General features: G+C 40.2%; 1 protein-coding gene and 1 pseudogene across 1 annotated transcript in view; both read left to right on the top strand.

The window, feature by feature from the left end:
• Positions 1 to 2,825: 2,825 nt before the first annotated feature.
• The window catches only part of mcm6 (minichromosome maintenance complex component 6), a 39,643-nt gene continuing 15,481 nt past the window's right edge, over positions 2,826 to 26,987 (top strand). Inside the window, exons 1-13 of the mRNA XM_043694025.2 lie at positions 2,826 to 2,996; positions 16,578 to 16,724; positions 17,054 to 17,164; positions 17,782 to 18,031; positions 19,050 to 19,215; positions 19,941 to 20,086; positions 20,678 to 20,828; positions 21,141 to 21,282; positions 22,360 to 22,501; positions 24,513 to 24,620; positions 25,843 to 25,998; positions 26,088 to 26,216; positions 26,307 to 26,468. Coding sequence (XP_043549960.1) covers positions 2,899 to 2,996; positions 16,578 to 16,724; positions 17,054 to 17,164; positions 17,782 to 18,031; positions 19,050 to 19,215; positions 19,941 to 20,086; positions 20,678 to 20,828; positions 21,141 to 21,282; positions 22,360 to 22,501; positions 24,513 to 24,620; positions 25,843 to 25,998; positions 26,088 to 26,216; positions 26,307 to 26,468 — 1,908 coding nt within the window. The 5' untranslated portion in view covers positions 2,826 to 2,898. The remainder of the gene's footprint in view (positions 2,997 to 16,577; positions 16,725 to 17,053; positions 17,165 to 17,781; positions 18,032 to 19,049; positions 19,216 to 19,940; positions 20,087 to 20,677; positions 20,829 to 21,140; positions 21,283 to 22,359; positions 22,502 to 24,512; positions 24,621 to 25,842; positions 25,999 to 26,087; positions 26,217 to 26,306; positions 26,469 to 26,987) is intronic.
• Positions 3,093 to 10,893, top strand: LOC148149647 (large ribosomal subunit protein eL6 pseudogene; annotated as a pseudogene).

Genomic DNA, 26,987 nt, shown 5'->3' with positions numbered 1-26,987 from the left:
AGCACTGCTGCCTCAGAGCGCCTGAGACCCGGGTTCAATTCCCGCCTCAGGCGACTGACTGTGTGGAGTTTGCACATTCTCCCCGTGTCTGTGTGGGTTTCCTCCGGGTGCTCCGGTTTCCTCCCACAGTCCAAAGATGTGCAGGTCAGGTGAATTGACCATGTTAAATTGCCCGTAGTGTTAGGTAATGGGTAAATGTAGGGGTAGGGGTATGGGTGGATTGCGCTTCGGCGGGTCGGTGTGGACTTGTTGGGCCGAAGGGCCTGTTTCCACACTGTAATGTAATCTAATCTAAACTTTCAAAAGCTGATTGGGGGCATTGATTGTTCACAGGTAAAGGGATGGCTGGAAAATGGGAAGCCTTCAGGAATGACATAACAAGAATCCAGAGAAAGTATATTCCTGTTAGGGTGAAAGGAAAGGCTGGTAGGTATAGGGAATGCTGGATGACTAAAGAAATTGAGGGTTTGGTTAAGAAAAAGAAGGAAGCATATGTAAGGTATAGACAGGATAAATCTAGAGAAGTGATTGCTGGGCCTCTTGCTGAGATATTTGTATCATCGATAGTCACAGGTGAAGTGCCGGAAGACTGAAGTTGGCTAATGTGGTGCCACTGTTTAAGAAGGGTGGTAAGGACAAGCCAGGAACTGTAGACCAGTTAGCCTGACGTCAGTGGTGGGCAAATTGTTGGAGAGACAGGATGTACATGCATTTGGAAAGTCAAGGACTGATTAGGGATAAGAGAAAGTGAGGACTGCAGATGCTGGAGATCAGAGCTGAAAAATGTGTTACTGGAAAAGCGCAGCAGGTCAGCCAGCATCCAAGGAGCAGGAGAATCGACGTTTCAGGCATAAGCCCTTCTTCAGGAATCTGAAGAAGGGCTTATGCCCGAAACGACTGATTAGGGATAGTCAACTTTGTGGTGGGAAATCATGTCTCACAAACTTGATTTGAGTTTTTTGAAGAAGTATCAAAGAGGATTGATGAGGTCAGAGCGGTAGATGTGATCTATATGTACTTCAGTAAGGCATTCGACAAGATTCCCCATGGGAGACTAGTGAGCAAGATTAGATCTCACAGAATACAGGGAGAACTAGCCATTTGGATACAGAACTGGCTCAAAGATAGAAGACAGAGGGTGGTGGTGGAGGGTTGTTTTTCAGACTGGAGGCCTGTGACCAGTGGAGTGCCACAAGGATCAGTGCTAGGTCCTCAACATTTTGTCATTTATATAAATGATATGGATGTGAGCATAAGAGGTACAGTTAGTTAGTTTGCAGATGACACCAAAATTGGAGGTGTCATGGACAGCGAAGAAGGTTACCTCAGATTACAACAGGATCTAATACCAGATGGGCCAATGGGCTGAGAAGTGGCTGATGGAGTTTAATTCAATTAAATGCGAGGTGCTGCATTTTTGGAAAGCAAATCTTAGCAGGACTCATACAATGGCAAGGTCCGAGGGAGTGTTGCTGAACAAAGAGACCTTGGCCTGCAGGTTCATAGCTCCTTGAAAGTGGAGTCACAGGTAGATAGGATAGTGCAGGTGTTTGGTATGCTTTCTTTTATTGGTCAGAATAATGAGTACAGGAGTTGGGATGTCATGTTGCGGCTGTACAGGACATTGGTTAGGCCACTGTTGGAATATTGCGTGCAATTCTGGTCTCCTTCCTATCAGAAAGATGTTGTGAAACTTGTAAGGGTTCAGAAAAGATTTACAAGGATGTTGCCTGGGTTGGAGGATCTGAACTATGGAGAGGGGCTGAACAGGCTGAGGCTGTTTTCCCTGGAGCGTTGGAGCTGAGGGGTGACCTTATAGAGGTTTACAAAATCATGAGGGGCATGGATAGGATAAATAGACAAATATGTTTCCCTGGGGTTAGGGAGTCCAGAACTAGAGGGCATAGGTTTAGGGTGAGAGGGGAAAGATATAAAAGAGACTTAAGGGGCAACGTTTTCCTGCAGAGGGTGGTACATATGTGGAATGAGCTGCCAGAGGAAGTGGTACAATTGCAACATTTAAAAGTCATTTGGATGGATATATGAATAGGAAGGGTTTGGAGGGATATGGGCCGGGTGCTGACATGTGGGACTAGATTGAGTTGGGATATCTGGTTGGCATGGACAAGTTGGACCGAAGGGTCTGTTTCCATGCTGTACATCTCCATGACTCTGGTGTTGGACTGAGGTGGGAAGTTAAAAATCACACACCAGGTTATTGTCCAACAAATTTTTTTGGAAGTACAAGCTTTCAGAGTGCTGCTATTGGAGCAGGATCATAAAACACATACAACTGATGCAATTTTTTTTTAAAACCTAGATTACTGTTAAGTCTTTTAGAATGGATTGCAGGTTTCGATTATTTAATATGCAAATCCCAGAACTTCTTTCAAGTGACAAGCTCCGAAAGCTTGTACTTCCAAATAAACCTGTTGAACTATAACCTAGTGTGTGATTTTTAATTCTGGAAGCTCTTTAAATGCAACAAGCACCTCAATTAAACTTACTTTGTTTCCAAACGTCCATGCTCGGTAGATAACAAGACGTTTGGAAATAAAATCAACCATGATGCGAGTAACTAAGAGGTACCCAACTGGAGTCAGTGAAAGTATGCAAGTAGCACAGAAAGACCTTATGCGCTGGTTATTTCGCTCAGCCCAAACACGGACACTGAGCATTGGGCGGGCCAAATACCCATTGCCCGTCCTCCTAGGGGCAGGCGACCTCACAGACGGCAGGCCATGTGGTCGGAGAACAGGCTGGCTCATTGGCCATTCCCGGCCACGTGACCTAGAGTGGCGCGAAATTGTGGCCGCGAGGACCTTATCGCGCGCGGAGACGGTTGGTAACTGTCTCGTTTGATTCTCTTTATTCTGAGGCCCATTCCTTTCTTCCGAAATGGATCTGGCGGAGACCGCGGTAGGAGCCGCCGGGCAGCAAGTGAAGGATGAGCTGGCGGAGAAATGCCAGAAACTGTTCCAGGATTTCTTAGAGGAGTAAGTGGAGTTAGCGGTAACTTTTAAGTATCGGGGGAGGGGAGATCAGTCCCGGACTTTGTCTGTCAGTGGCCGCAGACTGTCTTCAGTCCGGGCATGTCGCCCCGGCCTTGGGATGGGTTGGCGTCTGAACCTCGAGCAGCACTCACTCCGCGACGAGATTTTTGTTTTCGTCAGCCCGGGCCTGCGGTAGGCGGCTACGGTACAGTCCGCAGCGGCACAGTGAGCATAAAACTGCTGGCTCCAGCTTCACCTGACTTTCCCCCCTCAACAGCACTGAGTTATAGAGCCCATTGTATTTTTTTTTGTTCGTTACCCCCCGAAAAAAATCCGACACAGCTGTATCAACTTTTCCCCGCCTCGTTGATCTTTACTGAAGTTTTCAGAAGTCTCCCAGATCTCTCTCATTCGGCTGCATGTACAACCTGTAGAGGGCGCGAAGAGCGCGCATGCGCGAGGACTCAAAACAGCCCCTGTCACTCGCTTATATCTCAGGTGTACTATAATGTCTGTTTAGAACTTATCAAATATACACTAACCAGAAGTTCTGTTGGACTCTATTGCCGCCTATCTGTCTTCGGCCATTACATTGCCCAGGGAGCCAGGAGGCTGTGCCTGAGGGTGCTGCTGCACCTGTTTATGTCACCCAGTGCCTCACCTTGACCAGTTCCAGGCACGTAGCAACTATTTTTGGGCACCGGGTTACAATGCGGTTGGAGCACTGCCCTGTAGGTACCCACGGGATAGTAAAATGCCATGTTTCCTCCTTTTGATCAGCCAGTAGAAAATAGAGCAAGCTCCTACTTGGTGCCAGATGTACATCAACAGGTTATGAAACAAGTGCAGATTACTGAAATTGAGATCTGAAATAAAAACAGAAATTACTGGAGAAACTCTGCAGGTTGAGCAGCATCTGCGGGAAAGTAGAGTTAATGTTTTGAGTCTGGTGGCTCTTCATGAAAACTTCTGATCAACATTTCTGATAAAGAGTCACTAGACTCGAATGTTAACTCTGTTTGCCCACTGGTGTTGCCAAATCTACTGAGTTCCTCCAGCAATTTCTGTTTTTGTTTCAGAGAATGCAGAAGCAACTCAGCAGCTCTGGCAGCATCAATGCAGAGAGCAAGTGTTACTATTTCAAATACAGAATGAGTCTTCTGAGGTGAAAGCTGCACAAAAATGTAAACAAAAATTCAGTTCTGAAGATACTGGACTCAAAACGTGTGTTTTTCTATTCATGTGTGCTGTCAATCCTGCTCAGTTGCTTCAGTATTGCTTTTTTTTTCAGATTTCCAGTATCGGCAGTATTTTACTTTTATGTTTTGGTGCATACACATACTTGCTACAGACTCATGGTTAGCTGCATCACAGACTGCATATGCACAGTGGCCATTTTTGAGTTATGGATAATCATTCAATTTAAATTTTGTTGTAATAGTGTTGAAGTAAGCTTCTTGGGAGTCCTTTTTGGCATATGCATACAATTTTTGGTTTGTTTTGACTTTCCCTCTCATTGGATCCCTGTTACTAAATGACAGGTCAACGTTTAATAAAAATTATACTGTTAGACTCCAAGTCAAGATTGTAAAACTTCATTAGAATGCATGTAAACAAACGTATCTCCAGTCTCTCAAATAAAACCCTGCAAATCACTATCTCTTTCCCTTGATGATCATATTTGAAAATTCAACTTATTCATTGTTTGTTTCTTAAAACTTAAGGTTATTAAGATTATTCTTAGGCTACATTGTAGCTTTGTTCAGTGGCCAGAATGCATCAGTTCAAGTTGATATCCGGGTTTAAACACACTTTTTAGTAAGATGTATGTAACAAGGAAGACAGAAGCCAAAGTGAACTTTGGCCTTTAGAGAATGGAGCTCCTGAGATGAAGAATGAGAGGTTGTTGTTGAAGGAAAAAAGTTTGACGGTATTAGGCAAGAACTTTGGAAAGCTGATTGTTCGCAGGTAAAAGGAGGGCTGGAAAGTGGGAAGCCATCAGAAATGAGATAACTAGAATCCAGAGAAAGTATGTTCCTGTCAGGGTGAAAGGGAAGGCTGGTAGGTATTGGGAATGCTGGATGACTAAAGAACTTGAGGGTTTGGTTAAGAAATAGAAGGAAGCATATGTCAGGCATCGACAGGATAGATCGAGTGAATCCTTAGAGTAGAAAGAAAGGAGGAGTGAACTTAAGAGGGAAATCAGGAGGGCAAAACGGGGACCTGAGATAGCTTTGGCAAATAGAATTAAGGAGAGTGTAAAGGGTTTTTACAAATATATGAAGGACAAAAGGATAACTAGGGAGAGAATAGAGCCCCTCAAAGATCAGCAAGGCGGCCTTTGTGTGGAGCCACAGAAAATGGGGGAGATACTAAATGAATATTTTACTTCAGTATTTACTGTAGAAAAGGATATGGAAGATATCGACTGTAGGGAAATAGATGGTGACATCTTGCAAAATGTCCAGATTACAGAGGGGGAAGTGCTGGATGTCTTGAAACCGTTAAAAGTGGATAAATCCCCAGGACCTGATCAGGTATACCCGAGAGCTCTGTGGGAAGCTAGAGAAGTGATTGCTGGGCCTCTTGCTGAGATATTTGTATCATCGATAGTCACAGGTGAGGTGCTGGAAGACTGGAGGTTGCCAAATGTGGTGCCACTGTTTAAGAAGGGTGGTAAAGACAAGCCAGGGAACTACAGTGAGCCTGACCTCGGTGGTGGGCAAGTTGTTGGAGGGAATCCTGAGGGACAGGATGTACATGTATTTGGAAAGGCAAGGATTGATTCGGGATAGTCAACATGGCTTTGTGCATGGGAAATCATGTCTCACAAACTTGATTGAGTTTTTTGAAGAAGTAACAAAGAAGATTGATGAGGGCAGAGCGGTAGATGTGATCTATATGGACTTCAGTAAGGCATTCAACAAGGTTTCCCATGGGAGGTAAGTTAGCAAGGTTAGATCTCCTGGAATACAGGGAGAACTGGCCATTTGGATACAGAACTGGCTCAAAGGTAGAAGGCAGAGGGTGGTGGTGGAGGGTTGTTTTTCAGACTGGAGGCCTGTGACCAGTAGAGTGCCACAAGGATTGGTGTTGGGTCCTCTACTTTTTGACATTTATATAAATGATTTGGATGCGAGCATAAAGGTACAGTTAGTAAGTTTGTAGATGACACCAAAATTGGAGATGTAGTGGACAGCGAAGAGGGTTACTTCAGATTACAACAGGATCTTGACCAGATGGGCCAATGGGTTGAGATGGAGTTTAATTCAGATAAATGCGAGTTGCTGCATTTTGGGAAAGCAAATCTTAGCAGGACTTATACACTTAATGGTAAGGTCCTAGGGAGTGTAGCTAAACAGAGAGACCTTGGAGTACAAGTTCATAGCATGAATGCCGAAAGAATCGAATCCTTCCACCATGTGTCAGATACAGACCGCCAGTCAACAATCCACAAGCCAGAGACACAGCCAGACAGAACGGATTCAGGATGATCCAGGTAATGATTACAGACACGCACAACAGACTTCACAAATACAGACAAGAAATTGTGCGCCAAAAGTCGTTAATTTCAAAAACCACTAATCAGGAATGGACCCAGACAATAGAACGGGCTGTCACCATTGGACAGAACAGGACCACACACTGCAAAAAAACGGCACTAAAAGAAAAAATGGCCAAACTAACACACAACAAAGAGGACACCACAACACACACCTGGGTTAAATACCTCTCCCACAGACAGCTCACAGACACGGAAAGAACAATACTGGCCAAGGGACTCAACTACAACCACAGGGACGCCAAGACAGCAGACTTCCTAGCAGCACGAGAATGCACACTCGGGAACAATGGACTGACAGAAGAGACACAACAAACAGTGAGGCAAAGTATCGTACCTCTGATAACAAGGAAAAGACAAACACATAACCTCAACACCAAGGAGAGGGAAGCACTAAAATCACTAAGAAACGATAAGAACATAATCATACTACCAGCAGACAAAGGCAGAATGACGGTCATCCTGGACAAAGCAGAATACACCCAAAAAGCACAACAACTACTTGCAGATACCAACACCTACCAAAAGAGGGAGTTGGACCCCATCCCACAGCTCACCAATAGGATAAATAACACTGAGGAATCTACAAAAAAACGGACAGATAACCAGGTCGGACCTACAGAGAATGAAACCTGAAAGCAACAACACCCCCAGATTCTATGGATTACCTAAAGTGCAAACCAGACATCCCGCTCAGACCCATAGTATCACGACCAGGCGCACCATCACACAAACTGGCTAAAGAACTACAGCAGAAACTGAAACACCTGATCAGCGGATCCAGACAATCTATACAATCAACACAGGAATTCTTGGACATCATCAGAAATATACACATAGAGAAGGAAGAAACTATGGTCTCATTCGACGTAACGGCACTGTTCACCTCTATTGACAAAACCCTAGCCAGAGAAACAGTAGCCAACCTGCTGGACATACAGAACAGACAACAGGACGTTGAACCCATCAACAAAGACGGCATACTTAAACTACTGGACTTGTGCCTCACAACACACTTCGCATTCAACAACCAGATATACGAACAAATCAACGGAACACCCATGGGCTCACCGATCTCTGGACTCATAGCAGAAGCAGTAATGCAAAGGTTAGAACAAACAGTCTTACCACAAATTCAACCCAAACTCTGGGTCAGATATGTTGATGAAACCTTTGTAATCATTAAAAACACAGAAATAGAGAAAACACATCGGATCATCAACGCCACACTAACAGGAATCCGATTCACAAGAGAAGAAGAAAAGGATAACCAACTCCCATTCCTAGACGTGATGGTACAGAGAACACCGAACGGAGAATTCACCACAAAGGTATACAGGAAAGCCACACACACAGACCAAGTCCTGAACTATGAAAGCAACCACCCCAACACACACAAACGAAGTTGCATCAAGACACTATTCAAAAGGGCCACAACACACTGCAGCACACCAGAACTGCAAAAAGAGGAAGAGGAACACCTGTACAAGGTATTCGCCAAAAACCAATACCCGCGCAATTTCATCAACAGATGCCTAAGAGAAAGACAACGGAACGAGGACATGCCGCAACCCAAAGGACTAGCCACACTACCATACATCAGGAGCATTTCAGAACTGACAGCCAGACTACTGCGACCACAAGGACTTAGCAGCACACAAACCAACAGCCACCCTCAGACAACAACTCACCAGAACGAAGGACCCGATACCCAGCAAGAGCAAAACTAATGTTGTGTACAAAATCCCATGCAAGGACTGCACAAAACACTATATAGGACAAACAGGAAGACAGCTAACGATCCACATCCATGAACATCAACTAGCCACGAAACGTCACGACCAGCTATCCTTAGTAGCCACACACGCAGATGACAAGCAACATGAATTCGACTGGGACAACACTACCATTGTAGGGCAAGCCAAACAAAGAACAGCCAGGGAATTCCTAGAAGCATGGCACTCATCCACAAACTCCATCAACAAACACACCGACCTGGACCCAATATACTGGCCACTACAGCGGACAGCTGAAACTGACAACCGGAAGCGGCAGGGACAGGCCACTATAAATGCCGGAGGAAACACCACAGAAGCGCTTCACAGGAAGCTCCCAAGCACTGAGGATGTCACCTAGACAGGGGACGAAACGTTTGCAACAAAAATTTCCAGCTCGGCGAACAGAACCACAACAACGAGCACCCGAGCTACAAATCTTCACCCAAACTTTGAAGTTCATAGCTCCTTGAAAGTGGAGTCGCAGGTAGATAGGATAGTGAAGAAGGTGTTTGGTATGCTTTCCTTTATTGGTCAGAGTATTGAGTACAGGAGTTGGGAGGTCATGTTGCGGCTGTACAGGACATTGGTTAGGCCACTGTTGGAATATTGCGTGCAATTCTGGTCTCCTTCCTATCGGAAAGATGTTGTGAAACTTGAAAGGGTTAAGAAAAGATTTACGAGGATGTTGCCAGGATTGGAAGATCTGAGCGACAGGGAGAGGCTGAGCAGGCTGGGTCTGCTTTCCCTGGAGCATCAGAGGCTGAGGGGTGACGTTATAGAGGTTTACAAAATTATGACTGGCATGGATAGGATAAATAGGCCAAGTCTTTTCCCTGGGGTCGGGGAGTCCAGAACTAGAGGGCATAGGTTTAGGGTGAGAGGGGAAAGATATAAAAGAGACCTATGGGGCAACTTTTTCACGCAGAGAGTGTACGTGTATGGAATGAGCTGCCAGAGGAAGTGGTGAAGGCTGGTACAATTGCGACATTTAAAAGGCATTTGGTTGGGTATGTGAACAGGAAGAGTTTGGAGGGGTATGGGCCGCGTGTTGGCAGGTAGGACTAGATTGGGTTGGGATATCTGGTCGGCATGGACGGGTTGGACTGCAGGGTCTGTTTCCATGCTGTACATCTCTATGACTCTATGGAGTCAAAACTTTTACCCATATCATAAATCTATAGAAAGCTGCATTATTGCCCCACTGAAGATTGAGAAAGGATATGGAAGAAAAGCAAAGAAACCAAAGAACACTAGAAATAAAGTAAAAGTATTAAGTAAGATAACTTTAAATAAAGGTTTCAAGTTTTGCTGGGTAAAGCCAGAAGTCCACCTCTGTACAAGAACAAGTTTCGGTAGCAATGAAACTTTAAAAATTAGTCATTAAGGAGGAACAAAAGCCTTTGACAGATCAATTCAAACTTCAAGTACCTACAAGGAAAGACAATAAGGGTTTGAATAAAGAGTTTACTTACCAAGCGCCTGAGATGGAAAACATTAAGGAATGGGTTTAAGACACAAAAGACAGTTGGTAATCAGGTTTAAACAAGAATGTGAGGTGATGAGTATGTGACCAAACTTTAGAGGATATCAACACTTCATGTCATCGCCCGAGTCAGTACAAGGGCAGTTTCATTATTGCTATTCTAGTCATGTGATCGGTCAACAAAAGACTAACAAGTTGATCACAAGCGCAGCGGGAATGTGGTGAGGACATCATGTTCATCAGGTGTTTGATTGACATGTTTAGTGGGCCAAATCTGTATGAATACTAAAGATTGAGAGTGCTATTTTTGGAGTAGACTGAGAGCACAACGTTGCTAAGTGCTGGTACCACTACTCTGCTGAGGTTTTAGAGCCTGTACGTAGATCAGGGCTTGGTGTCTTGTTACTCTAACTGTGAGACTAGTAAATGTTTAAATACATGTGCTAAACCTTTAAATGACTGCTTGTAAGAATTTTATTCCAGGCAATTGAACGATCTCAGGGAAAGAACCGGGGAAGGTTGAGTAGACTCCAGTAGAGAGTCTCCCCCACCCACTGAAGCTCTCGGGGAGGCTTCGACGCGATGTCCCTCGCAAAAGGGTTAGTCTTGGTAACAAACCTTTTAAGCCAGCACAAAAGGTGTTTTTGAGCAGCCATCATCCTAGGAACTGTTCTTATCATATTTGCCGGTTGCCACGGGTGCAAGTGTGAGATGTTTCCAAAAGTAACTTGACAGTCGCATGCTGCTGGTGAATGGTCCTCCGGCTGTCAACTACATGGAGTCCACCAGAAGTTTATCATTGCAAAGATTGACCTGTCAGCTGTAAAAATTCCCAAAAGCTGACTAATTCCGTTTCGAGGAGAAGATGTTGCATAGGTCAAGGCAGCAGGAAGGCAAGATCTTTCATTACTGAGAAAGAGAAATATCAACTAACTGAACAGCAGCAGAAAGATCAGAAGGCTGTTAAAAACCAATTGCTGTCCATCTTTTTCAAAACAAAAACTGTGCAGCTCTGTGGCTACCTCCACTCCATGTTCTCTGTCTGAGGGAGTGTACCTACTTAAATTGATCTTTTGATCTTTTTGTAAAGTGAGATACTTTTTGAGATTGGGATTTTGATATTTAAAAAAGGGGAAAGAGGAAATGGCAGATTGAATAATTACTTTGCACCACTGTTCATGGTAGAAGACATTATTTAATTATGAAATGTCATTAATCAAATGGCAAAGGGAGGGAGAAGAAATACATAGTGTAACTATCCTTATAGAAAAGTACAAGCAAAGGAAACTATTGAGACTAAAAACCAATCTATGTGACAGGTATTGAAAGAACTAGCCTCAGGTCCAAGAGAATTGGAAAACTGCCAGTGTAATAGCCATATTCAAAAAGAGAAGGAGACAAAATATCTAGAACTGGGCCCTATCGCTTCACATATATTGATTATTGAAAGGCTTTGGGATGCTCTGAAGTGATGAAAGACACAGTTCTTTGCAGTTTCGTAGAGTGTAATATGATATGTTCTCATTGACACTGTTCAATGCGTTGCTTCCACTGGCAGCTCTCTATCTCTGAGCTAGAAAATATAGAATCTGTTCTAAAGGATATATAAGAGTAGAGCATTTATAAATGCATGAGATAATCAAGCAAAGTCAGGATGGTTTCATTAAGGGGAAATTGTGCACCTAATAGATGACATTGTTGGGATAAAGAGGAATATTCACACTGCCATCCTGTAACTTGGATCCATCATAATTATTAACAATAAATGTGGATGACTTAGATGAGAGAACGTCTGGGAGGAAGCTTGATTATGTTTAAAACAGCTAGGTTTAAGACAAAATATCTGCAGCAGAATTTATATTGTACATGTTACCTGATTGGAAAATGGAGGGTGTTTGTTGAATGATGGGGGGGATGCTACGAGGGAGTAAAAGACTGGACGTGTAGAAAACCAACATGAGAAAGTGTTTAAGGTATAGGCAGATAGAGAAAGTTAGGTTTTTAGGGGTTTTATGAAACAAGAGGCTCAGCTGAGTATGATTCACATCAGATAACAACTTGCACTTAACGATGGGGTGCTGGAGGTAAAGGTAGTGAGTTTACAAGATGAAATGTTATTCATTATGTAGAGCCATTTAACAAGATAAAGAAGCATTCAGTGTGTGAAGTCAGTTAACAAGGTAGAATGTATTCATTTTGTGAAGCCAGTTTACAAGGTTAAGAATATTCATTGTGTAACAGCAGATGGCTTAATCTTTACTATTGACACTCGCTGATTGTAATGGTCACCCAATAAATATGTATATTGCTTTATCTGGATGCTTCTCCCTGTAAAATGATTATATAATTCATGAAGAAACTGCTGTTCGAGAGAGAAGACCGAGAACTCATGTCTCTGTGTACGTGGGCGATCGTTCTCTCTCCCTCCAGGGCCCGGAATAGTGATGAAGGAGATAAATCTATACTGTGTCTCTCGGCATTTTGCTTCGACTGAAGTCAGAGTGGGACAGCACATGTCCGATCGCGCTCGCTCCTTCCAGGGACCAGAATAAAGATGAAGGAGGTAAAACTATACTGTCTCTGAGCACTTGCTTTGACTGATATTGTTATAAGATCATAAGACATAGGAGCGGAAGTAAGGCCATTCGGCCCATCGAGTCCACTCCGCCATTCAATCATGGCTGATGGGCATTTCAACTCCACTTACCCGCATTCTCCCCGTAGCCCTTAATTCCTTGTGACATCAAGAATTTATCAATTTCTGCCTTGAAGACATTTGGTGTCCCAGCCTCCACTGCACTCTGTGGCAATGAATTCCACAGGCCCACCACTCTCTGGCTGAAGAAATGTCTCCGCATTTCTGTTCTGAATTTGCTCCCTCTAATTCTAAGGCTGTGTCCACGGGTCCTAGTCTCCTCGCCTAACGGAAACAATTTCCTAGCGTCCACCCTCTCCAAAGGCCTTTTGGAAGTCTAGGTAGATAACATCCACTGGGTTTCCCTGATCTAACCTACTTGTCATCTCTTCAAAGAACTCCAACAGGTTTGTCAGGCATGACCTCCCCTTACTAAATCCATGTTGACTTGTTCTAATCCGACCCTGCTCTTCCAAGAATTTAGAAACCTCATCCTTAATGATGGATTCTAGAATTTTACCAACAACCGAGGTTAGGCCCGTTTCTCTATCCCCATAACAGATGGAATATTCTAGAAAGAACGGGAGCTGACCACTAAGATGGCAGTCACTCCAGTGTTTGAATTAGGTGATTGGAGGAGAGTAAAGGTACTAAGAATGAGTATAAAATTGGGAGAATACAAGCCCTGGCCATGTTGGGGCAATGCAGACAGTTGGAAGCAGTAGAGATTGACTGACTGTGTGTACAATATTCAGTGTTTGACCAATTATGTTTAAAAATGACTTTTCCTGGTGGCCTCTTATGTGCCTCGTTGGACAAACTTCAGATTCAACAGTTCTCGGATACAACAAGAGTATTAAAGCTGCATTTTGCAAATGTCAGAAAATAGGTGGTGAAGTTGGCAAACAGTCTGCAGTGAGATTTGGGCAGGTTAAGTGAATTGGCAAAAAATTTGGCTGCTGGAATATAATATGGGACAATATGAGATGCATTGAGGCAGGAAGCATAGAATTATATGTTATTTAACTGGAATTAAGTCTGCAGAATGCTGCTGCAGCACAAGGATTTGGGAGACTTTGTGCTTTTTTTGTGATTTTTGCACATGGTTTAGAGTAATGAGGCATGTAAATGGTTTAACAATTTTTGAGAAGCTTTGTAGCTCAGGTTGATGATAACTATATAAGTTAGCTAACTGAGCTTGAAGATTTGTTTTCAGACGTTTCATCACCATAAGTAACGTCATCAGTGAGTCTCTAGTGAAGCGCTGGTGCTATATCCCGTCTCTCTATTTATAAGTCTTGGTTTCTTAAGGTGGGTGATGTTATTTCCAGTTCTTTTTTTCAAGGGAAGGTAGTTAGGGTCTAAATAGATGTGTTTATTGATGGAGTTCTGGTTAGAATGCCATGCCTGTAAGAATTCTCATGCATGTCTTTGTTTCGCCTGTCTGAGGATGTGTTGTCCCAGTCAAAATGGTGTCCTTCTTTGTCTGTGTGTATAGAAACTAGTGATATTGGATTGTGTCTTTTGGTGGCGAGTTAGTGTTCATATATCCTGCTGGCAAATTCCCTCATAGTTTGTCCGATGTAGTGGGTTTTTTTACAGTTCTTGCAAGGTATCTTGTAAATGAAGTTTGTTTTGCTGGTGGTATCTAATGGATCCTTTAGGGTCATTTAGATGCTATTTAAGTGTGGTGGTAGATTTGTGAGCTACCATGGTGCCAAAGGGTCTGAGTAGTCTGGGAGTCATTTCTGATATGTCTTTGATGTAAGGTAATGTGGCTGTTGTTTTTTGGTTGCGTTGTGTCTGCTTGTTTGGGTTTGTTTCTGAAGAATCAGCGGATTGTGTTTGAGTACCCATTTTTCCTGAAAACGTTGTAAAGGTATTTCTCTTCTGCTTTTTTTTAGTTTTTGGGTGCTGCAGTGTGATGTAGCTTGTTGACGTAATATCTTGATGCAGCTCTGTTTGCAAAACTGTAAAACAAAACACTGCATTGGACAAACTAGCATGAATCTTGCCACCCGAATACATGAACATCAGTTGGCCACCAAAAGACACAATCCAGTATCATTAGACCTATAAATAGAGAAGCGGGACATAGCACCAGCGCTTCACCAGAGACTCTCATTGATGATGATACCTAGTATGGTGATGAAATGTCTTGAAAACAAACCTTTAAGCTCAGTGAGCTATCTTCCATACTTAGGTAAATGGTATGTTGGCCTTCGATAAAAGTCATTGAAAAGTATAATACTTTTCATTGAAATGGTAAAATAGGGAACAAACACAAAATTCTGGAGAAACTCAGCAAGCCTGTATACATCTGCAGAGAGAGAAACAGTTAACATTTCAAGTTTGATATGACTGTTCAGAATGTCAGGCATGACCTGGTACTAAACGGTTTTAATGAGTCAAACCAGACTCAAAATGTTAACTTTCTCTGTTTGCAGATGCTACCAGAATGGAGCTTCTCCAGGACTTCCTTTTGTTTCAGATTTCTAGCATCCACAGTATTTTTATAAAATTTGAAAGTCTGCTAAAACTATACAAGATTCTAGTTTGACTACATCATCTTAAATACCTTGAACAGTTTTGGTCCCATTAACTAAGGAAAGATATACTGGCATTGGAGGCATTCCAGAGATGCACCAAGTTGACCCTAAGTATGGAGGAATTTTCTTAGAAGAAAGGGTTGAGTAATTTGTGTTTCTGTTTATTGGAATTTAGAAGAATGAGAGGCATCTGAAAAACGAAATTCATAAGGAGCTTGATAGGGTAGATGTGGAGAGGTTTCTTTTTGTAGGAAAGTAGTTTGTCATATTAGCCATGGATCCCATTGATTGGTGGAACAGAACCATTGGACTAGCCTATTTCTGCTTCTCTGTCTCATAATCTAACATTGTGTACCCCATTCAGACTATCCAAGCAAAAATATTAATCTCATTTAGTGTACATGTACTGTATGTTCAAAGTACATTAGGGCAGAGGGATCTAGGTGTCTGTGCACAAATTGCACACATGGGTGTGCAGGTGCAGCATATAATAAGGATGACAAATGGAATCCTGACATTTATTACAAAAGGACTGGGTTAGAAATGTAAAGAAATATTGTTACAATTGTAAGAAGACGTTAGTGAGACCAGATCTGGAATATTGTGTCCTGTTTTTCTGTCCTGACTTGAGGAAGGATGTGATGACACTAGAGGCAGTTCACAGGAGGTTTGCAAGATTGATTCCAGGAATGAAAGGCCTATTGTACGAGGAGCAGTTGAATGGCTTGGATTTGTACTCGCTGGCGTTCGGGAGAATGAGGTGGGATCTGCTTTGAGGTATATAAAATGCTAAAGTGCATTGAACAGATGTTTGCCCCTTTTTGGGGACAACCTCGAACAAGACTGCATAGATATCGAATGAGAGGAGTTAGGTTCTAAACTAAGATTGGAAACTACGTCTCTTGGAGTGTTGTGAATTTGTGCAGCTCACTGCCACAGAGTGCAGTGAAGGCAGAATTAATCAACAGATTCAAGAGAGAAATAGATATGTTTCTGATGAAAAACAGGATAAAGGGCTAAGGGGAGCAGGCAGGAAAGTGGAGTGGAGACCAGGATATGATCAGCCATGATAGTGTTAACTGGCGGAGTGGGCTCGAAAGTTTGAATTGCCTACTCACACTCTTACTTCCAATGTTCTTAGCTGTCCATGCACCAGGCTGCCATAGATTGTTTGATGGAGGCTTTATACTATTTGTCACCTGTTTTAGTTTGGTGATATTATGGTGTGCAAGATCATGTTAGATTAGTCATAATTTACTTATGGGCAGTTGGTCCATCAATAAGTTACATTGTCAAATAATCTCTCAAATATATTCAAAACCTGTTGTGATTACATTTTGGTTTGGTAATATCTGTAGTGATGATGCAAGTGGCATTTTAAAACTCCACTCACTCCTATAACAGAAATGTCATTCCTTTCTATCGCAGTTTTCTTTACCATGTTGGACTAGAGGACTAGATTTAACTGTCTTCAATTTACACTGAAATATGGAAGAGGAGTTCATTCATGTTTGACCATTCAACTACAAGTATAAAAACATCTTTTGGATTTTGTAATAAGATCTTTTCTTTAACAGATTCCAGAACAGTGATGGTGAAGTTAAATATTTGCATGATGCTGAAGAGCTAATCCGTCCTGAAAGGAACACTCTTGCTGTAAGCTTTGTGGATCTGGAACAGTATAACCAGCAACTGGCAACCACTATTCAAGAGGAATTTTACAGGTGAAATGAATGCTGCTAATCCACATTGAAGCTTGAATTAAATGTTTATGGCTACAGGGTGCCACATAGTGTGTCAATAGGCAAATTAAATAGTGGGAACTTAGTCTTAAAACAACATATACAAACTTAAGACTTTAGGAAGAAACAATACTTGGGGAGGAAACATCAGTTGGTCTAACTGGTTGTAGTCCAAGGAAGAAATCTTTTAATTAGTCATGGAGAAGATGCACTTTAAAAATTTTCGAACTGTTGAAACAAACATACATCAAATATTAAGACGAGCAATTAACGATCTGATCTGCTACAGTTTCTTGTTGAATCTTTTTCAGAGTGTACCCATATCTCTGCCGTGCTGTTCGGAATTTTGCCAGAGACCATGGGACTATTCCACCAAATAAGGAGTTTTATGTTGCAATTCAGGACTTACCAGCCAGACACAAGTAAGAGAAAAATTGATTTTTTTTCTCTGTTTCGCATTGTCCGTCAAATGAAATTCCAATTGAGTGAAGAATGAGTTCAAGATTCTTTTCAGGTGTCTGTTGTATCTCGGTCAAGAGAGCAATATCACCATAATCCAGCTCTGTAGACTTTATTGAAATCTATAAATTCAATTTATTCCCATTCATTTCTCATGAGTTTTCTTTACCAGTGTTGGACGAGAGGACTAGATTTAACTGTCTTCAATTTACACTGAAATACGGAAGAAGAGTTCATTCATGTTTGACCATTCAGCTACACATTTGAAGTTAAACTGCACTAATTTTAAACTGTCATGTATCAAATCATGATTTCTTGTTTATAAATCTGCTCTCAGCTTCTATTTGAGAATACAAATTCATCAAAGTACTAAGTAAATTTCAAAGTTGTAAAATTTAAATATTTGTCTTGATCTTTTTACAGTCTCGTCTAGCAGATTTAATTAAGTTTGCAAAGTTATCAAGTACATTTATGGGAAGAAAACAATATATAATTGAAGGTTTAAATCTGTTTATGTTTAATCATTCTTAACCAACCACTAAAAATGATCGAAGACCAATGTCTTTTTGTTTTAAACCAGAATCCGAGAACTGACAGCAGCACGAATTGGAACCCTGCTACGCATCAGCGGGCAAGTTGTTCGAACCCATCCTGTTCACCCAGAATTGGTCAGTGGAACATTTATGTGTCTCGATTGTCAGACGGTGGTCAAGGACGTAGAGCAACAGTTCAAATACACCCAGCCAAATATCTGCAGAAATCCAGTGTGTGCCAACAGGAGACGATTTATGCTGGACACTAATAAATCACGATTTGTTGACTTTCAGAAGGTGAGTGTACAACTGCGATTGAAAGTTTACCATGTTGTTCTTGTACTCTGAGAACATTTTGGGGAAGAATCTGTTCAAATTTATATGGAAATACATACTTTTTTAAAAAATGAAATTTTATTTGGTCTTTGAGTTTGTGCATCAAATTTCAGTATCTAGGGTCCAAAGCAAAACTTATACTTACAATTTCAATTCGTGTTTTGAATCTGCCATTATTAAACTGACTTGCACAATGAAGATCTTGTACATGTCAAAACGGTAACCAAAACTCCAAGGGTGGCAGGACATGAGTTTTTTTCTTCATTGACTTTCTCTTTCACCAACGTCATCCCATAAATAGGGTGAGAGGCATAAAACAGTGGAATGATTATTTTTACTTTTTGTGGTTTAATCACCGTTAAGCCAAAGATAGGGGAGCAAATTGCCTTTTTCATGTTGACTGCACAACTACATATCTGAAATAATACTCCATTACTAGTGATACAGAAATAATTGGATCAATTTTATTTCAAAATCCTGTGATTAGAGAATATTCTCAAAGTTAGCAGTATTAAAATGTTATTGTTCCATTGGATAGCCTACATAACTCAAATTTCTACCTTGTTTATTCTCAAACACAATGGTGAAAGGATTAAATAATGTATACTTAGAATTTGAGTCTTTGCTTGCATTCAATATTTTACCTACTCATAATGCAAGCTGCTGACCTCTTAGCTGTAGTTTTAATTTTGGGAAAACGAATGTTCTAAAATAAAAGTGTGCAGAATAGTGAAGATAAATCAATAAAATAAAATTTATAATGTGATTTTGAATAATAAAATGTTTACTTTGTCTTCTGCTTTTTGAGTATTCTCTTAATATTTAGGTGCAATATTCAAAACCATTTTAAATACAAATTTCATGGGAATTGTTTCTGAGTTATGAGTTCAAAGGAGCAAACCATAAACATTTCAGTACTTAATGACTGTCTTTCATATCCCCTATCGTTTGATTAATTTGTACTGGCTTATCTTTTCAGGTTCGTATTCAGGAAACTCAAGCTGAGTTACCAAGAGGTAGCATTCCCCGCAGTGTGGAAGTTATTTTGCGTGCAGAAGCTGTAGAATCAGCACAAGCTGGTGATAAATGTGACTTCACAGGAATGCTTATTGTGGTTCCTGATGTATCTCAACTGACTACACCAGGTATGCTATAAATTAGTCACTTTAACTAAGTTTGCTATATTTAATGTATGCAGGTAAGATTTATTAACAAATGAGGATCAGTGTAATTTGATTGGAAATATTTCTTATGTTATAAATGTCATACTGATAAAGAAAATTCTGTAAAGAGGTTGTATCAACTAGCCAAATAGTCCATAATCTTCCAAAAATTGTTGTTTAATCTATTTGTATATTACATTTTCTTTTAGAGAAACACTCAAATTGACATCACCTAACTTGCATATCTAATCTCAGTGGACTCCAGTATTTTGGGCCTTAATGCTTTGTTGTGTTATTTTTAGAAGCATATTGTAGTGTTGCTGTATTTTCAATGGTATGTTGTTCTAGAATTGAAACATTTACCTTAAAAAAAAGCCTTTAATCTATCACTAATGAACAGTAAGCAATTGATAACTAAATACTGAAGTTTTTTCTTTGGCAGGTTTTGTGACTACATTTTGTCCTTGCAATATCATCCTCTCTCCAGTCTCTTGCGCACACTCTCGCTTTCTGTTTTTGCTCTGTCTGCTCTCTCTCACCATATTGGGTAACAGTGCACTAATTACTTTCTAGCCAATGTTACCCATCAAACTGGTAACAACAAAAGTTATTTATTACCACTGTTAGAAACTTTATGTAGTAATTAAGGAATGTGATTTTTTTGATTGAAGAACCATTATTGATTAAACGTTTTGTGTTTTCTTCAGGCATCCGTGCTGAAACTGGATCTCGTGTCAGTGGTGCTGAAGGGTATGAAACTGAAGGAGTAAGGGGTCTTCGTGCTTTAGGTGTGCGTGATCTGTCCTACAAGCTAGCCTTTTTAGCATGCCATGTGGCACAGACAAATCCACGGGTATGTATTTTGTTGTATGAAATGTTGAATTGGAGAGCATGAGAATTTAATAACCTGAAAAATGTTTTTTTCCTTTTATCTAAGGTACAATTTTGGTTTCAATGTCAATTAATTATATTAATTCCCAATTGTTCTATTCTTTGCATATTGAAAATCTCAGTCTTTTTGTTTGTTGTCAAAATTTCAAGATCACAACTTTGGAAAATGATTCTGAACTTGTCTGTATGCATATGTAACAAGATGTTCAGATTTGTAACTTAGCTAATTTATGATTGTTGACTAAACTCATTTGAATGTTGTCTCTGCTGCTACTGTCTCTTGTGGCATGCAGAATGAACAAAGACAAATCGAGAATATTTTAAGAGTTATCTCATATTGTTGCAAGTTCTAGGTTTGCAGTTAAGATCACTGCAGATATAATTGATTTTCCTTTTGTTGATCAGTATTCATCAAATTTATTCCTGTATTTAGAAATTCTGAATCTTTATTTATAACGTTTCAAATAGCACTGAGTTTATCTGTACATCTTTGGAGATTTTGTCTAGCTTGTTGCATTAAAACTGTTTTCTTTCTGTTTCTAAAAATATATAGTTTGGTGGTAAAGAAATGAGAGAAGAAGAACAGACTGCAGAAAGTATAAAAAATCAGATGACTGTTCAGGAATGGGAGAAAGTGTTTGAAATGAGTCAGGATAAGAATCTGTATCATAATCTCTGTACAAGTCTTTTCCCTACTATTCATGGTAAGAAGTAACATTTTGTGAATGTATTTTTTTTTAAAGCATTTTCTTTCGATGTGAACGTGATTCTGATTAACTGGTATTGAAATTTCTTTCATCCTGAACGATGATTCTAAGTTAATTTTTAAAATGCCAAAATTAATTGTTGCATAAAAAGTACAATAATATTTATTGACATTTAATAAGCATTTTTAAATATTGTTGCTGTATATTTTTAAGATGCTTAATTGGAGGTATTTTCTTCAAGAAAAAAACAATTGCTCCATTATTTTTGTGGTGCAATACTTAGAAATCGTAAAATTTTCTCTTTTACAGGTAATGATGAAGTAAAACGTGGAGTCTTACTGATGCTGTTTGGAGGAGTTCCTAAAGCTACCTTGGAGGGTACCTCTTTACGTGGTGATATTAATGTTTGTATTGTTGGCGACCCAAGTACGGCCAAAAGCCAATTCCTTAAGTAAGTCATTCCAAACTGCGATATTAATTTTTGACATCACAAATGCTCTTAAAAAATCAGTATTTTTAAACCAGTTGTGGTCCAATTATTTCAGTCATACTATTATAATTAGATGTTCTAATACTTATCAAAATGTGTAATTGTTTATAATAATTCATGTTTTACATATTCAAGCTGCTATGATTAAATAATTGTTTTCATAATTATATTCCTGGGGAAGGGAAACGGAGAGAGAAGCAATCCAATGGGTTTTAAACTTAGTAAAGTTTACAGGGGAACCTCGATTATCCGAACAAGATGTGCGGGCAGTATTTCGTTCGAATAATCAGTTATTTCGTTTAATCGATTAAATCGATTTCCTCTGGGGATGGGAGTTTTTAAAGTCTGCTCTCCGTTCAGGATACTGCAACAGCACAAAGCGCGTGAGCCCCTGCCCTCCAATCCTGTCCCCCAGCCCCCCGTTCCACTTTTGCCCAGTACAGGACAATGTGGGAGAGATTATCTGGGAAAGCGTGGAGAGGGGGGTTTGTAGAACTCCAGGGAAAGTCTTGGGGGGGAGGGTGCAGGGGGAAATGTGGGAGGGTAGTCATTTGGAGACTGTGCTTGTTTAATCACTGTAACCAAAAGACGTAACCACTGTTGGAAACATGTCTTTGTAATGTTTCTATCAGGACCTTGAGATCTCCTTCGATATTCCGATTTTCAAATAATTGGTATTCGGATAATCGAGGTTCCTTTGTAATGAAAAATGCCGCGGGTGTGAATGTTCAGTGCTGCACAGTTGGATAGTGTTGCATTGCTTTAATTCTTTATCCAACATTAATAATTACATGCATATCTTGGAGCTGAAATCCTTTGCCATATCAGAGAATTCACCATAGGTTATATTGATTTAATTCTCCAGTGGATATAAACCTAGTTCTTGATACAGGTCAGCTATCTAGCCTCTGAGCTAAGCACAGCATGACCATATGGATAAGTAAAGTAAGAGAACATTTTTGTGTTCAATATGCAAAGGTTGTATAGCTTTGTTCAGTTTAATATTTACAAATTAAAGATTTTTTAAATATAAAACAGGCATGTGGAGGAATTCAGTCCTCGAGCAGTGTATACAAGTGGCAAAGCTAGTACTGCTGCAGGTCTCACAGCTGCAGTTGTGAAGGATGAAGAATCACATGAATTTGTCATCGAAGCCGGAGCATTGATGCTTGCTGATAACGTAAGGGCATTCTGTACAATTTATTCTTGATCATAGGGTTGCGTTGCATTTTGACAGTTAAGAGGCGATTTAGTTAGATCTTTCAAAATATTAGGAAAAACTCTCTTGGCTGGTTGGGGAATCTAGAACAGTCAAAAAAAGCCAGATTTATAAGAAGTGAAGTTAGGAACACGCCTACTCGAAGTCGATACTGCACCAATTAAGTTGATTTTTGTGGAGAGATATTGGGCAAAGATAGAATCATAGAATTTTACAGTACAGGAGGAGGCCACAACCTATCCTGTCTGTACCAGCTCCTGAAAAAGCTAACCAGTTCGTGCCATTCATCAGCTCTATTTCCATAGCCCTCTAAATTCATCACTTTAAAGTATATATCCAGCCCTCTTTTGAAACCACATATGCAATTTACCTGCGCCCACTTTCCCAGGCAGCATATTCCAAATCCTAACAACTCTAGTAAAGATGTTTCTCCTTATTATCATTCCCAGCTTTCTTGCTGACAATCTTGAAATTGTGACCCTCATTACTGACATACTAACTAGTGGAAACATAATATGCTTCTTTGTTGTGCCACAAGTGTTTATAATTTTGAACACCTCAGTAAGGTAATTTCTTAGTCTTCTCTTACAAGGGGAATTTCCCAATTTTGCTAATCTTTCCTTGCATCTAAATCCCTCATCCCTCATTCCTGATTATCATTTCTAGTGAATCCGCTTTGCATTGTTTCTCCAGGGCATTAACTTCCTTCCTTAAATAAGGTGTCCAGAACTTTACACTATTCTCCAGATGTAGTCTGACCAGTGATTTGAAAAGGTGTAGCATAACTTCCTTGCTTTATTGCCTCTATTTATAATCCTATAAACAGTCTTAACAATTGTTTCAACTAGCCTGGCCACCTTCAGAGCATTATTTGTATGCATCCCAAGGTCCCTCTGCTGTACATTCAATGTTGTAACAAGAAACTGTATTGACTCTGTTTCTTCTGGCAAAATGTTTCTCTGCATCGAATTTCATCTGCTAGGTATCTGCTCATTTGGCCAAATGAGCAGTGTCCCTCTGAAGTCACTCAGCATCATCCTCACAATTTCCTGTTCTCCCCAGCTCAGTATTATCTGCAGATTTCAAGATTGTGCCATCAACGCATAGCTTCAAATCATTTCTGTAAATCAGAAAAGGCAAGGGTCACAGTGCCAATCCCTGGAGAACACCAATTGAGAAATGCTCATCTAGAAACCCCCTGTTTCCTATCTTTTAGCGAACTTCTAATCCATGTTGCTGAGGACCCATCAATCTCAAATATTTCTAATTTGCTAGCCAGTCTGCCGTGTGACAGTATGTCACATATTTTCTGAAAGTGCAAAATTACAATTTCCACAACACTACCCTCATTCACTGCCTGTGTCATTTCATTAAAGAACTCCATTTAGATTTGTCAGACGTGACCTGTCTTTGACAAAGCTATATTGACTGTCCAGTATTAACTTGTTTTACTCTATTTACGTCAACCTATATTATGGTCTCTCCATTTTCCTATTATTGCCGTAAAGCTGGATATTATGAGTGGTGTTGCACTTCATCTATTTAATGGACAGTGCAGGTTTAAGGGCTCAAAGGGCCCACTCATGTTCCCAAGTATATTCAATTTGAAATTGCTAATTTTAACGTTTGTGGCTGAATGTAAAAGTTTATGATTACAGATTTTTGAAAGCATTTCATTCATGGTGTATGTGATAACCTCTGAATTGGGAGTCCTGTGGCATGCATTCTGCAGTGTTATGCTGCAATATTTGGATAAGTCACTCGAGACCATCCCAAAGTTGGCTAATTGATAAAGCCAGTTGTGATATAATTAACTAAACTCAACGTTTTCCTGATACATATTTATGTATCCTAAGCTTTGGACTTGTGGAATTTTCTTGTTATTCCTATCCCTTCATGGATGCACATTATTGTGGGTTTCTATGCTGACAAAATATCCACAATGTCTTTAAGTATTCCTCCTTTCTTATAGGGTGTTTGCTGTATCGATGAATTTGATAAAATGGATTCAAGAGATCAAGTCGCTATACATGAAGCAATGGAACAACAAACCATTTCCATCACAAAAGCTGGAGTCAAAGTAACTTGTTTAAATTATTTCAAAATCTTTTTGGTTACTTACTGTGGACTTATTCTGAAGAGATTGAATTATAGTTGGCTTCTTTGGGAAGTAAAAGTTAAAAGGCAGAGTGAAACTTTGTGAAATTTTAAGTATGAGCAAAGATTTTTATAATTTTTAAATATTCTCTGACAGATCATAGAATCCCAACAGTGTGGAAGCCGGTCATTCGGCCCATCGAGTACAAACTGACCTTCCAAGGAGCATCCCACCAGAGTCAACCCCTACCCTATCACCCTGCATTTACCATGGCTTAGCTTGCACACCCCTGGACATTATGGGCAACGTAGAATATGGCCAAGCCACCTAACCTGCTCATCTTTGGACTGTGGGATTAAGTAGGAGTACCTGGAGGAAACCCACATGGACATGGGGAGAATATGTAAACTCCACACGGACAGTTGCCCAAGGGTGGAATTGAGCCCAGGTTCCTGGTGCTGTGTGGCTAAAGTGCTATCCACCATGCTGCTCAGATCTGCTAATGACAACTTCCTGAAATCTTTGCTTTAGTCATTGCTTGGCATTCTTTTCCTTGTCTTCTAAATGGAGGATAACTGCTGATCTTTCTTTCAATATTTTCTATTTTTTCTCTTTTGTCTAGCTTGTATCTGCTGCTAGCACACATCCACACATTACCTTGATACTGGTGTGCATATTAAATATTTATTCAGCGCATTAATAAACTTTACTTGACACGATGCCTAAGATCTGATCTCATTGAATCATAACCAGTTATTTCCCCTGCCAACACGCTGCCATCCTACTTTAATTTTCATTTTCATTCTGCAGTGTTATGCTACAATACTTGGATAGGTCGGTCGAGACCATCCAACAGTTGTTTAGTTAGTAAAGCTAGTTACGACATCGTTAACTATATTTAACATTTTGTTTTATGTACAATGAAAATTTATCAAAGGTGGTGAATGGGACATCTAGGTACAAGACAGATAATAAAACTTTAAATGCACGTGATGAGATACTTCATGTCTTGCTGGGGAAGATCTTTATTCTTTCTCTCAGTTATTAGTAAATAGAAATTACTTTCTTTTGGGATCGTTTATAGTGAATAGTTTAGCAGATGAAATAGTGAAGTGTGTTGATTGTGCATTACCTTTTAAATGGATTAAAAACTAAATTCTGTGGGTTAAAGTGTAAAGCAAAATCTTTGTTTTATTATTTTTAGGCTACTTTAAATGCCAGGACTTCTATCTTGGCTGCAGCAAACCCAGTTGCTGGACGGTATGATCGTTCAAAGTCTCTCAAACAGAATGTAAATCTCTCAGCACCAATTATGTCTCGATTCGATTTGTTTTTCATTCTGGTTGATGAGTGCAATGAGGTGGGAATATCACATTTTCATGTGTTATTTTTTATTTTGATTCTTAATCAATTGAAGGAAATTAATGTTATGTAATTTTTATAAACTAGGTAACAGATTATGCCATTGCTAGGCGCATTGTGGACTTGCATTCTCGAATCCAAGAATCTGTTGACCGAATCTACTCTTTGGATGATATCAGGAGGTACCTGTTATTTGCAAGGCAGTTCAAACCAAAGGTCAGTCAGTTGATGCGATGTGAAGTTTATTGGACTGTCGATTGTATAAATTGTAATTATCAACATAACTTTGAGGATTTAATTTTCTAGATTTCAAATGAATCTGAAGACTTCATAGTGGAACAGTACAGACGACTTCGCCAAAGGGATGGCTCTGGGGTGACCAAGTCGGCGTGGAGAATTACAGTGCGTCAGCTGGAGAGTATGATTCGACTCTCTGAATCTATGGCCAGAATGCATTGCTGTGACGAGGTAACTATTAATCATTTAAGAGATTTGTCCTCTTGCTTTGGACTGTGCATTGGTGCTAATTCTAACCTCCCTACTTTCCAAGTCTCAAGTGACCATTATTTGATCATATCGGAGAGGTATATATATCATTCTTGTCCATATCCTTCAAAATTTCTGTTCTCTAGTTACTATTCATCAGACTAAAACTTCCTGCTGTAGGACCATACGTCTTAGGAGAAGCCAACTGATCCTATTCCATCGTTCATTGATAATCTTCAACTCCCTTTTCCCTGTAATCTTCGATTCTCTTACTGTTTAAAAATCAGTTTATCTTTAAACATACTTAACTCTGCCTTCTGCAATAAAAAAAATCCATGGATTCACTACCCTCTTCAGTGGAAAAAAATCCTTATCTGTGTCTTAAATGTGCGACCCTTTAGTTTGAGATTATACCCGGTCCTACGCTCTCTCCCACAAGGAGAAGCAACCTTTTTGCATCCATCCTGTCAAGTCCCCTAATAATCTTGTATGTTTCATAAG

The sequence above is a fragment of the Chiloscyllium plagiosum genome, unplaced genomic scaffold (genome assembly GCF_037043375.1).
Source record: "Chiloscyllium plagiosum isolate Xiang-an unplaced genomic scaffold, Cpla_swu_hap1 HiC_scaffold_7, whole genome shotgun sequence".
NCBI classification, from domain to species: domain Eukaryota; kingdom Metazoa; phylum Chordata; class Chondrichthyes; order Orectolobiformes; family Hemiscylliidae; genus Chiloscyllium; species Chiloscyllium plagiosum.
This window is presented reverse-complemented; position numbering and strand designations above follow the sequence as displayed.